The sequence below is a fragment of the Eucalyptus grandis genome, chromosome 10 (assembly GCF_016545825.1).
Source record: "Eucalyptus grandis isolate ANBG69807.140 chromosome 10, ASM1654582v1, whole genome shotgun sequence".
Taxonomy (NCBI): Eukaryota; Viridiplantae; Streptophyta; class Magnoliopsida; order Myrtales; family Myrtaceae; genus Eucalyptus; species Eucalyptus grandis.
Window position 1 is genome coordinate 5,471,101 of NC_052621.1, and position 13,971 is coordinate 5,485,071.

The following is a 13,971-nucleotide window of genomic DNA, read 5'->3' on the forward strand; positions in this document are numbered from 1 at the left end:
ATTTAATGAGGCCATTTATTTTCATTTGTTTTGTCTTTGTCCTCTGCCGTTCTCCCTATATAAGGAGAAGACGTCTGAAGATGCGATAGAGAGCAAAAACAGAAAAGAGCTCAAGAGAGAGCGAGAAGAAAGAGCTCGAGAGAGTGTGAGAGACGAGAGAGCTCAGAGAGGTTTTGTGCTGAGTTGAGTCCATTGAGTTGTTTTGTTAAACACGTGGGTATCGGGTATAAAGTAGAGCTGGGAAACACTTGAGTGCATGAGTGTGATTGTAATCCTGTAATTCTCCGATTTATAGTGGATTGATTTGCTGGCTCTCCTGTGAACGTAGGTTCCGACATTCGGATCGAACCACGTAAATTTCTGGTGTCCTGTCATTTTATTGTTCCTCGTTTTATTTCAATCGATTTCTATAGCTCTCGACATAATTGCAAATATACGATCCACTTCCACTGAGATGCCGATTTACAACATGTAGTTTTGAATCCTGGTGGAGATGGAGAAGTCCTTGGGCGATTCCTAAAACAATGTCAAATCACCTTTTCCGTTCCAAAGAGGAGCTTCTGTCATGATCTGCATGCGCTCAACCCCATTAAAAATTAATGAAGTTGTTAGCGTTGAGCTGTATATTCTGGCAAAGGAATCAATGGACAGAAACAAAAGCACAACGAATCGAGTGAAAAGGAACTCGCAAAGATCAAGTGGTTCTAGCCAAAGATGAAGTAAACCACGCTTTTGTTTAGCATATACTCATAAATTAACCTTCTTTCTTCTCCCTCAATACAGCAGCCAACAAGTCCAACAAGATTACTGTGCTAAAATTGGGCGACTAGAAAGACTTCATTCATAAACTCATCGGGACCTTGTCCCGAATATTTTGACAGCCTTTTTACTGCTACCACTTGTCCTGTGGGAAGAGTTAGCTCATTTTTCAAAACCTGGAACATGTAGGTTTCATCGGTTCGGTTCTCAAGTTTCAGGTTTTATCGTGGAATCATGCGTAGCCCTAGTCGCATGCTTAAAGACTAGATAAATGTACATGATTTGTGTGATTAAGAAAACCCATAATGAATACCATTGGACAACGAACCGACGACACCCCATAGGAGTCTAGATGCCTGGGGATAGCGAATCTTGGAATATTAAGGACAGTGAACCCTAGATGCCTCGGGAGAGATGCTTAGAGATAGCGAATTGATGATGCCCCGATAATGCCTATTGGGTTTGGACAACGAACCCTAGATGTCTCGGGGAGAGATGCCTAGGGACAGCGAACCCTAGATGCCCACGAGGGTCGGACAGCAAACTGGCCTCTAGATAGGAATTCCTTGCACGGACTGGACAACGAACCGACTTCTATGTGTCTTGGAATGAACATTGATTGGAAAAGTGAGAACTAAAACGTGGGAATCGTATGTGCATGTGTGGTCGAGTTGTTTGTTGAGTCATTAGGTCCTTATGTCTGTGAGTCTAGAATACTTGAGGTAGCTATCCTGTTGTTATAGTCTACTTGATCTTAGTTGGTCTCATATAGTACTGTTTATACCATAGTTGTTGAGTGAGTTGCATGTCTTAGACAGATTATTTGTATGTGTGATGGGTGGATTGTATAGTATAGAGTTTTGGATATTTCATTTGCTAGGCATTAGCTCATCTTTGTTGATATTTAAATTTTTCATATCTTTAGATATGGTTGCCTATCCTACTGGCCCCATATCCCTTTACCGAGCCCCTGTAGAGTTTTGAGGGACAGTTGTATGAGTTTACCAACCCGCGCTTCCTTCCATGATATTCGTGAGGTATACGTCAATGTTATGGATAGACATAGGCTCGCCTGCAGGTCGCTTTGCCTATCACTTTATTGCGATATACGTGAAGATTGGAGGACTTCTAATAGGTCCTTTGCCGTATCCAGAGGACAGTAGCAGCGACGAGGATGGCAGAGGTAGGGAGTAGTTCAGGGAGCTGGAAGATAGGATATTTTTGGGCACGGTCTTGGCACCTTTTGGGATAGGACCTTTGTAGATAGGTGATTGATAATGTCGATATTTGTGGGGGGTGCAGTTATGGTGGCAGTGATGATAGTTGATGGGAGTAGTATATCCTTTTGACCTCCCAGTTGTAGCCCGATGAAAATCACCCATGTACAATTTTTAAAGATAAGAAATGAAAGTATGATAGTTTGTTCTTCTTTGGCGTCCATCCATTATTGTATTTTCTATTTGATTTTATACTTTTGGCTTCTGCTTGTGTTATAAGTAAAAAGATTAATAACCCACGTTAGTATGTGGCGGACTGGGATGTCACACTCAATGCTGACGAGGTCGACCTTCTTCAGCCTCAAATGAGTTCCCAACGACCGGCAAAGGAAGAAAGAGATAAAAAAAAATTATAAAATTATAAAAATTATCCATGTTAACACCAATCATTCCTTGTAGGATGGTTGCTGCTGACTAGACCTATGTCAATGTTTTTCGGCAATGCCAAAGGAAGCTGGAAGATTATTCTTCTCTCTTCTCAAAGAGTCTAGGAGAAAGCTAAAGCAAAATTCGTTATTCAACTTCACCACATCGAATGCTTCTTCTGTCCTTTGCCCTCGAGAAAGCTGGTCTACATTTTGCAGGGACATCCATCATGGCATTCCTATCGACCTTCGGGCAATGTGACCGTGACAACATTGCATGTCTTGGATTCTTCCTTAACGAAATATGCATACGAGGTATCTGAACTTCTCTCGATGAAGAAACCGGGCTCTTTCGGTAGTGGTAAGGTTGCTCCTTCATTTGCCAACATGAAGACGACACTAGACATTGTCGGCCTATCTTCAGGAAACTTTTGGACACATAACAAGCCCACTTGAATGCATCTCTCTGCTTGAGACACAACGAAAGAGGCACGTTCAAATTCATCAGTAAGTTCCATAGCCCTCCCTTCACTCCATAGAAGCCATGCCTAAAAAATTTAAGCTACTCATGATCAACCACTATCAGTGCATTGAAAAAGAAAACGCGTCTAGGGGAACATAGAAAGAGTGAGATGAGGTTTTAAGAGAAACGAAATATCTGATCCTATTTAGCGAGAAAGGAAATGGTAGGTCTTAACAATTCTTTACCACTTACGTGCCCAAGAAGGGTGTGATGATGATCAGGATGCTGGAATCCTCTATTCCTTTTGCTACTTACTATCTCTAACAAAAGCACGCCAAAGCTAAAAACATCAGACTTCACAGAGAATTTTCCATCAATGACATACTCTGGAGACATGTAACCGCTGCATCAAGCAAATTAGGCTTTAGTCTCTTGAAATACTGATGGATAGTGCACTGTTCAAGTGAATTAAGATGAGAGACTTACTATGTACCAACTATTCTTCTCGTCTCTGCCTCTGTATCATCTCCTTGAAAGATCCTTGCCAGGCCGAAATCTGAAATCTTTGGATTCATGTCAGCATCTAACAAAATGTTACTTGTTTTCAGGTCTCTGTGGATCACTTGTAGTTTCGAATCCCGATGAAGATAGAGAAGTCCTCGGGCGATTCCTAAAATAATGTCAAATCGCATTTTCCATGCCAAAGAAGAGCTTCTGTCATGCTCTGCATACACTCAACCCCATCAAAAACTAATTAAGTTGTTAGCGTTTAGCTACCCCGTCAAAAATTAATTAAGCTTTTAGCATTTAGCTATATTTTATGGCGAAGGTATCAATGGAAATAAACAAAAGCATAAAGGATTCGAGTGAAATGCAACTAAGAAAGATCAAGTGGTTCTGACCAAAAATGAAATAATTCAAGCTTTTGTTTGGCATATACTCATAAATTAACATTCTTTCTTCTCCCTCAATGCAGCAGCCAACAAGTCCAACAAGATTCCGGTGCTGAAGTTTCGCAATCAAAAGGGCTTCATTCATAAACTCATCAGGACCTTGTCCCGAATATTTTGACAGCCTTTTTACTGCTACTTCTTGACCCGTGGAAAGAATTCCCTGCATGAATTTTACTTAGTGTGACCTCCGTAGTTATTTGAACTGGCTAATTTTAACTCGTTACCTTGTAAACCGAACCGAAGCCGCCTGCTCCTAGCTTGTTTGTTTGAGAGAAATGGTTGGTTGCAGCAGCAACGGTAGCGAAATCATATAATGGCAAGTCAATGTCATCCATTCCACTTGGCAAGCCTACAAGGGATGTAAGTTAGTTTCTCAAGCCATACCATAAACTCCACAAGAAAAAAAAAATCCGGAATTTGACCAAATGAAGTAAGGAAAAGGTATTTAGCTTACCTCGGCTTTTCATTCTTCTTTTCCAGATTATGCTTAATGCTGTGCCCACAATAAGCAATCCTGAAATGGCTGAAGCCACAGTGATAGTCACCAGTTTCTTGGATAGACTGCGGATTGAATCTGGCATACAGGAAGAATTAACTAATTTCAGAAAGAGTTCATCTGTAAGCTGATGGATCAATCTCCATTAGAGAAACTTTTAGATTAGAAATAAATTGCAAGGGACAGAACGATAGCTCAGTCTGACATTGACGAAGGACGCATCGATGTAATGAAAGATTAAGACAAAAAAAAAAAGATGGCTAAACTAACTAGTCAATGCAGAATATTTACCTAATTCTGAAGCAGGTAGCCGTACGAAGAGATATTGGCCATAACCAACAATGTCAATTTCCTTAATATCAATGAGATCACCAAACCACATCAAGCAGCCTGCTCCTCGAACATCCGAATTAGCATAAGCTATGCAAGAACAATTCTTTAGACACTCAACCTTGCATTCTTTAAGGCTCATATTCTGGAATAGTTGGAAATCTATAAGGTCAGGTAATTTCACATGCGAAAGTTTCATAAAACCCTCGCCACGAGAACAATTCAGTTGAACTTTTCTTATGCACCCTCCTGTCGAATTGAGCATGTCCCACTCTTCTTGTGACTTGGGCATAAAACCCTGCAAGCAGAGACATCTTAGGCTTCGGTTAACTCGGCACACGCCATTGGTGCCACAATGTCCATAGTTGTCACAAGGGTTGTCAGGGAGCGAGAACGTTAGATCCCACTTCGTGCTTCCACTCTTCAGTAGAAGAGTCTGTACAATTCCATCGGGGCTTAATGTGAATTTGGCAGTGATATCGTCCTTATAAATTTCAATCCCAAAATAGGCTGCCGTTTCATTGTGAACAAAGATGGGTTTGCCAATGGGAGTCGGCACCTTGGACATACCGCCGAGTTCAACTCCATTCCATGGTCCAGACCGATGAACTTTGACGGAACCATTGCTGACTATTTCAAGTTGAGGTAAACCTTCAATTTTGTATTTAAGTGTATAGTCTCCAGGGAAGGATCATCCGTGCTTCTCCAGGAAGTCAGATGATGTTCCAAGCCAGTTCTAAAGTTCCATCCCAATGTCATACCGAGCAAAAACGTGTCTGATGGGTAATCAAAGCTCTGCCATGAGTAGTCAGCGGAATCTAAACTGTTGCGTTCTTTAAGAACAAGGTTACCAGAATCAAGGAGCTGTGCAACTGGGTTTCTGAGAGCCTTGGTTGAATTCGTCGACCAAATGATGCTATTTGCTCGGTTCAGAATAACAAGTTCACCTTCATTGCTTATTTTCAGAGTACCATTTAAATCGGGGAGTGGATTGTTCCTGTTAGCAACCCAAACCGCCGTTTCGGGACTGACCACGAACCATATCCCCAGGTAACTATTCTTTGAGCTTCCGGCAGAGAAGAAACCGAGCTCGAACTTTCGGCCCGGGGAAACCAATGTCTCTCCCTCTCTAACAGATTGAACTGAACTCAGAGTGTCGGCTGTATTGGATAGGGGCAGCAATGATAGAACAATGATGGAAGTGCAGAAAAAGCTGAAGATAGGAGGATCTGCCATTGCATACCCTTCTGCTTGATCTACGAGATGAAGTAAATAACTAGATAAAAGATTCGAGCTTTCCTCAAAGTAGCATAACAGGAAGAGATATACACACCTTTGTCTGGTGAAGTGCAAGTCCTAGGAGTTCCAAATTGGATTGAGGTGGGTCAAACAAGAAGACCGGTTACGCAAATGTTCGGAAATTGGTCTCCAACCTTCCCGTAGCCTTCACGTACCAAATCCAAATGACTGGATTTTTTTTTGTAAATTCTATAAATATTAACTGCCTTATTATTTGGATTCAATGCGCATCCCACAAGCATAAACTAATTTTAAAAACTTTTCATATTTTTTATTCTCATCTCATGTGCGTAGTGATTATTTTAACAAACTGAAAATGCCTAGACACATACCTACTTTTTTTTTTCCTGGATAAGGAAATATTGTCTCGACTCACTTGTCAATGTTATTATATCTTTAACCTAGAATTGCAAAAAGAAAATAGTAATATTTGGATTGGTGCATGAATCCATTAGAAAGGGGAAAAAAGAGAAAAGGTGAGACATGAAGAACAAACTCAAAAAGTAAAACAGAAGACAAGAAAAAACCTCAAAATTGTTTTTGACGGCAGTGTTCACCGCCCAGGAGGAAAAGAAAGATGGGCCCAAGAAGTCAAAATCAAGTCACTCTTGTTTTTTACTACCCTTCTCTTACGCCAAGTTTTTGTCCAATTCAAATTTAATCGACTTTAGTCTTCTGAAATATATGGAGTTGCGGAATAAAAAAAGAAGAAATTGGAAAAAAATAAAAGGGGGATAGAAAGTGAATGCTATGGGTTATACTTTTGGAATTAAGAAATAGAAAGTGAATGCTATCGAAAGTTGAAATTTTGAGTGGGTGCCTCAGCCTCAAGTTTGGTTCATCATGTAGTTTACCCAAGAACAACGAAAGGGATGCTAAGTCTGAGCGACAATATTAACATAATTGAACCAGGCGTTGAATTCTTATCGGAATATTGGACGGAGAACATTGTGTCTGAGTAAATACTAACGGTATTACACTTTTTGGAGAAAAAAAATTCAATTCTCCATCGTCAACATCAGCAGTAAAAGAGTCGCATCCTACAAAATAACAAGTGAAATTTTATTGGAGTAAAAGTCGCAAAAAGTCAATCTAATTAATGTGATAATTGAGTTAGAGTCATCACACACATCATATCGATTTGTCTATTGTATTGCAACCATTGATTGTTAAATTCGTACCATAGGTATTAATAGTGATTTCTGCATGGGGAAAACAATTTTTTTTTCCTCTCATTTGGCTGCGAAAGTATCACCTAATAATCATAGTCATGCTATTAAGTAAAGCCAATTTTCATTGAGCCAAGATTTAAAATAAAATAAAATAAAATAGAAAAAGAAGGCCGATTTTCAATGTACATGATGGGGTCTCAAGTCTATCTAAGTTCCGACAAAAAAAAGAAGTCTTAAGTCATCGGATTATGTTGTTTCCGTGTGATTTGGGCAAGAAGATACTGTTGTACTTTCTACGGTTGTACTTTCTTTAAATTTCTTAATCAACTGACTTGAAGAGGATAGAGCCAGCAATGCAAACTGCACGTGCCACCCTCCAACTTTGCGTTCACGACAGGGACGAATAAGGTAAGGTTTCAATAGTTTGTTCACTTTTTCCATGTTACTGTCGATCGCCCTCTCACTACACTAGACATTGCTACCGCAATTTCTGCTAACGCACAAGCTAGTAAGAATAAAGAAACATAGCTTTAAAAAAGTTAAAAAGAAAGAAAGAGAGAATGTGTTTTTCACGGCATCTTTACAAAGATGTCAATCTTTTCATAGAATGAAAATCTCCAACCAATAATCTTAAACGCAGCTGATACATGTTCACGAAGGTAAGGTTGCGATAAGGTTGCGATTTGCGAAACTTGCCCGGACAACTGGCAGATCGAATGGCGGCAGTCAGGTCGCGCTCAAGGACTCAGACTTGTAGTGGATGTACGACCAATGTCAACATATGAAAAAAAAAGTCAGTGTAGGATATCTTCATCTTCTCGTTAGGGCTTTGCAATCTGAAACCGGGCCATTCAGGGCGTGCATGGAAACACTCCAAAAAAGTGTTTCCGGCACACTTCTGAAAGTGTTCCCGGGAACAAAAAGGAACAGAAACGCGTTTGTTTGCGTTTTTTGTTCTTTTTTGTTTTTTTGTTTCGAACGAAATAGAAACAGAAAAAAGAAACAAAAAAGTTGTTTCTCCAAAAGAAACACTTCGGAAGAAACAAAAGAACAAAAACGTCTCTTCTCTCTCTTCTTCTTCTCTTCTTCTTTTCTTCTTTTTTTCTTCTTTTTTTTTCTTTGGCCGGTCGCCGGCCTCGGCCATGGCCGGCGACCGCCGTCGAGGCTCGGCCTCGCCTGATCCGGCGACGCCGAGCGTCGCCGCCCCCAGGCGAGGCTCGGCGTCGCCGGGCGCGGGCGAGGCCGAGCGCCGCCGGCCCCCGGCGAGGCTCGGGCTCGCCGGATCTGGGCGAGCTCGAGCTCGCCCAGCCATGGCGAGGCTCGGGCTCGCCGGATCCGGGCGAGCCCGAGCTCGCCCAGCCAAGGCGAGGCTCGGCGTGGCCCGCGCGGCGAGGCCGAGCCTCGCCTTGGCTGGGCGAGCTCGGGCTCGCCCAGATCCGGGCGAGGCTCGGCCTCGCCATGGCTAGGGCGAGCCTCGAGCTCGCCCAGATCCGGCGAGCCCGAGCTCGCCAGCCCAAGGCGAGGCCGAGCCTCGCCCAACCACGGCCGAGCTCGGCCTCGCCGTGGCCGGGCGAGGGCCCACCGCCCCGTCGGCCGATCGCCGGGAGGCCGGTGACCGGCCGAAAAAAAGAAAAAATAAAAAGAAAGGAAAAAATAAAAATAATAAAAAATGTTTAAAAAATTAAAAGAAACAAAAAAATAATAAAATTTAACCAAACGTGTTTCTGTTCATTTTTTATTCCCGGACCAAACGTTACCAAACGCGTTCTTTTGTTCAAAAATTGTTCCCTGAACAAAACACTTTTTTGTTTTTCCTCGTCCCGAAAAAAAAAGCACCGAAATAAATCCATGCGCACCCTCGTTGCCGAAGAAGTTGGTGAGCCTCGCCAAGTCAGACTAGGAACACGGGGAGTGGGAACTGGAGGACGAGCAATACGGTGAAGCACAGTGCCAACGATGATGAAAAGGGTAATCATCACCACCAAAAAGTAGCGGAGGACGGTGGTACTGGCAAGCAATGTACTATGGAAGTAAGGGTAGGAGGTGTTGTACATGGCCATAGTACAGAGTCTGTGATGCTCGTAATGTGGCGTGACACGTATTTTTTATAATATATATATATATATATATTTTAGCATATAGAAGCATAATCAATTATTTTCAAAAATTCCTTTTACAAAGAAAGTCGTACAGATATAATTATCATACTTATACTTTTTTATTATATCATATTTGAATTCACAACTTTACTTTATTACAAGCAAAACATAAAAATCTGGATATGAGTTAGGGAGACCTATCTCCATACTATACTTCAAAAGTATGCATATACAAATGTCCAAACTGAAGTCATGGATTGGTAACTTTTTCCCTCCGTTGTGTCACCGCCATCATCAATGTTGAAGCACCTCAACAGACCAACCAACTCATTGTCTAGGTCTCGATACCAAATGACAAATCTATAGGAAGCCCATTCTATGAAATCTCCTATATCAACCCACACAGTAGTATACTTGATATATACTATTCCAAACTCATGTTTAAACACACTTTCATAAAGCCCTTCAAAGTGTGTAAGGACTCCATAGTGCAAAGGTTAAGGGGTGTCCATTCTACCCATTTGAAAAATAAAGGGATGAGCCAAAACTCAGTAAATAAAAACTCTAGTTTGAAGTTAGAAAAATATTGTTACCACTTTACCTCATAACAATTTAGTAAGTGTGATAAAAACGTGAGTAGAATTAACCTTTTCCCATTTTCACATACTATAGCAATTATTATCCAACAATATTTCCATCCAAATTCATGCATATGGCACACCGTGTTTTCAATATAAATAATCAATTTAAACAATGTTTGATTCTATACATGGTCATGCATGTTATTCATTATTAATTTTGTGACATCTTGATTTTCGGGTTCTGTTTTTGATTGAATAAGTTGGGTTTTTCATCAACACGCCAATGGTTATTTTCCCTGAGCCAATCACTTACGTATGATTATATCTATTAGATATATACGTTCCATATTGTATTAATTTTTGAAATTAAGAGATAGCAAGTCAATGATATCGAACAGGTTGGAATTTTTTAGTGGGTCCCTCAGCCTCCAATTAGGCTAATTATTCTTTGCTTGATCATGGGCCGACAATTTTAGAATAGTAAGTAGCGAAATTGTGGGCTGAGCCCATATTTTTGTGTCCGAGCTTTTTGAGCACGTGGACCAATTCGTAACAAGATTGGCCCAAAAAGGACTTAAGGAAAGAGAAAGAATTGACAAATTATTGGAATATCGGGCATTGAACTTTGCATTTTTCGACCAAAAAAAAAAAAGAACTTTGCATTAGTATGACTACTAATGGTATTTCTTTTTGTCGAGAAAAAAAAAGAAGAAGTCTACACTCTTGTTGGCAACACAAATAGTAAAATAGGTCATATCCCATGGACTAAAGGAGCGAAACTCCATGGAAGTACGAGTTGCTAATGTCAATCTATAAAGGCAGATGTCAAGTTAGGGTTATCCCATGCATCATATCAATAATTTTATTTTGAGCGATTCGCAACAATCGACTATTACATTAAGGCGGCAAAAGGGATGCAATTGGATCGTGCAACGTGACGATGTTTTCTTCCTAATTGGCTAGTGGAGTATCGCCTCATAATCCGTAGTTGCATGCTAAAATAAGCCGGGCCAAGCAAATTATACGTGATGTTTCTTTCTGACTCGGGAAAGGTGTGGCCGTTGTTCGTTTATGAGCTTTTCTAGTAAATTGACTGAAGAGAGGAAGGAGCCGAAAAGGCAACCTGCATGTTCCACGCTCGGACTTCGCACCTGGCACGGAAAAAAGAAGAAGAAGTTAATATCACAAAAAATTTCAAATTAGTATACATATAATAAATTTATCTAAAATTAGTGACCCATGTCAAATATACCTTCAGTTAGTTTCCTTTTAATTTTACAATTAAATTATTGAGTTAGATAATACGCGTTAACCAATTTAGGGTTTACTCTTTATTTATCACATATTGATTTAGGATTTTTTGTAGTATTAATTTAATATAATGAAAATTAATATAAGGTAAATTTGTTATCAATGTATCAGTATGAGGGTTTTTATGGTCAAAAAATTAGTTTAGGTAAATTCATCAAAATTAGTTTAGGTAAATTCATTACAATAAGTTTTTCATAATATTAACCTAAGAAGAAATAGTAAAATGGTTTGATAATTAGTTTAAACTTCTTTCATGTCATTGTCGATCGCCATTCCATCCGCTTGAGACATTCCTGCCTCGTAACTTCTTCCGATGGACAATACGTCACTCTCTTCCTCTCTCGACGCGCACCAGAAAGCTAAAAAGGAAGAAAGGAAGGCAATTGAAAAGAGAAGTAAATCGCCAAATAATGACTGCAAACACAGCTGAAAGCATGATCTCGAAGTTTAAGAACTCCATGGTCCGTGCATGTGCTATTTAAAGGGATTGATTTTAATTGATATCTCCAGATTCTTTTTCTGGATTGGTGCCTAAATTGTTTATTAACGTTCTTCAGAGACAAGGATATGATGATTGCGCGAAGGTTGATTGAGCTGCAGATAATGAAGATATCGGAAAACCTGAGAGTAATGATTAAAAGTCAAGTTTTCCTGTTAATTTTCGCTAAATTAAACGAAGAGAACCGAGCAATCCTTCCCTCTATCTTTGAATTTCCTGGTGAGTCTCGACGAGGAAAGCCCGACGCTCAAATTCTTGCATATCGCCTCCGCCAACAATCGCTTGCTCGGCCAATACGCATGCATGAACTCAATGCCAACCTTCATCCTAACCGTTTCCATAGTGAACTGAAACGGCCTCTTCCTCCTCGTTCTGCTGCCGGGCAGAGGGCCTGCTTTCTCCTCGAAGGTGAACAATGTTGTAATTATGGTTATAATTATGGTTAATGGATCAACGGAAGCCAATAAATTAAGATACGTTTTTTTTTGTTCACGTATCTCTTTTTGGATTCATGAATTTCCTATACTTTTATGTTCACGTATCTATTGAATTCATGAATTTTTTAGATTCATATATCGTTTAGTTCATGTATTTATTGAGTTCATGAATCTCTTGAATTCACGTATCTTTGGATACATGAATCTCTTGGATTCACGTATCTCTTTATTCATGAATCTCGTGGATACATGCGTCTATTTAATTCATGTATCTCTTTAGTACATGAACTAAAAATCTCTATATATAGATAGGAACATAGAGCTTCATGGGGGTTTTGGTTTTTGGTTTTGGTTTTTCTGAATCCATTCCAAAAAGACTTTGATATACTTTTCTACTCTTCTATTTTTCCTGAGTGTGCTGGTTCAATTAAACGGTTCAACTGAGTCCTGTTTGCATGGTGTTAATCCAAACAAGTTCAAGGTGTTGTATCTTGGGAGGCATAGTTCGTGAATCTGCGGAGCACCTTTGGCAGGAACTAATCGCCTTAAGGAGATTCGGTTATCCGTACCTCACCTCCAATTTTATGTTATTTTTCAATGATATCTTATTTTATTCTTCTTCAAGAGTTGTAAGTTTACATAAAAAGAAGGATATTATATAGCCGTTATCGTCTTCTTTATATTGATGTTCTGATTACAACAAACAGTGTGCTTTCTCTAGATATTAATTTCCAACAATCTTAAGGCGATTATATCACTCATTGTTTGTTGTTCTTGTCAGATTATTGAGATGGTTGAAAACAATCAAGTGCCATTCAATGTCCATAATGTTTGAGGAGGTGTTCCTATGGTCAATTTGATCGTTGCTATGGAAGATGTTCAACCCTCAGGGTTTGAATTTGTAGTAGCTAATGCTACGAGCCCTTGGGCTAACACCAATTTTGGTGGTGCGGGTACAAGTCATACAACTGGTATGCTTGGGACTGTTTTTTAGAACAGTGTAGGTCATATGGCTTTTGGCTCTGTTTCTAGAGGGATGGTTCAATGAACTTTGCCTACTGTGATGGGAACACCTCCAGTTACAGCTAATGAGAGATTGTCTGCTACGGTGATGTCCGAAGCATCTCTAGTGTCGAACATTAATGGCTGGTGGCTAGACACGGGTGCCACAAATCACATATGTGTAGATAAATATATGTTCTCATCTTATGAGAAGGCTGAAGAAGACGAGAAACTTTATATGGCTAACTCTGCATCAGCAAAGATTGCCGGAAGAGGAAAGGTGATCCTGAAATTTACATCTGGCAAGGAGGTCGCCCTGCTGAATGTGCTGCATGTATCGGAGATTCGGAAAAATCTAATTTTTGGCCCTATACTTGTCAAGAAGGGTTTCAAAGTTGTATTTGAATTTGACAAGTTTGTATTTTCAAAAGGAGGGATGTATGTGGGGAAAGAGTACTTGTGTAATGACCTATTTAAGGCCAATGTGGCTGTCATTGATGTAAACTCAAAATATGTGTACCCAAAGACTATTAATAAAGAAAAGTGTTCAGTTTACACTGCCGTGTCTCCTTTTCTATGGCATGGTAGATTAAGACATGTAAACTATGGTACAATGAAGAGAATAGCAAACTTGGGGTTAATTCCAAGATTTGAGTTGAATGCCCGTTACAAGTGTGAGACTTGTGTTGAGGCCAAGTTTGCCAAGAAACCTTTCAAATCCATTGAAAGAACGAGTGAACCTCTACAATTAATCCATAGTGATCTATGTGATTTAAAGTTTGTAGAAAGTAGAGGTGGAAAGAAGTACTTCATCACATTTGTGGATGATTGTACTAGATTTTGCTATGTTTATTTACTAACTAGCAAAGATGAGACTATGAGCATGTTTGTCAAGTATAAAAATGAAGTTGAAAACCAACTTGATAAA

At 39.9% G+C, this 13,971-nt stretch overlaps 1 protein-coding gene across 1 annotated transcript; it reads right to left on the reverse strand.

The window, feature by feature from the left end:
* Positions 1–2,572: 2,572 nt before the first annotated feature.
* LOC120288677 (G-type lectin S-receptor-like serine/threonine-protein kinase At4g27290) lies at positions 2,573–5,879 on the reverse strand. Its single transcript, XM_039302768.1, is given in 8 exon segments — positions 2,573–2,949; positions 3,117–3,267; positions 3,351–3,588; positions 3,767–3,977; positions 4,042–4,166; positions 4,272–4,391; positions 4,605–5,327; positions 5,330–5,879. Coding segments are annotated over 8 exon segments (2,427 nt in total). The 3' UTR covers positions 2,573–2,640.
* Between the last annotated feature and the right edge of the window lie 8,092 nt (positions 5,880–13,971).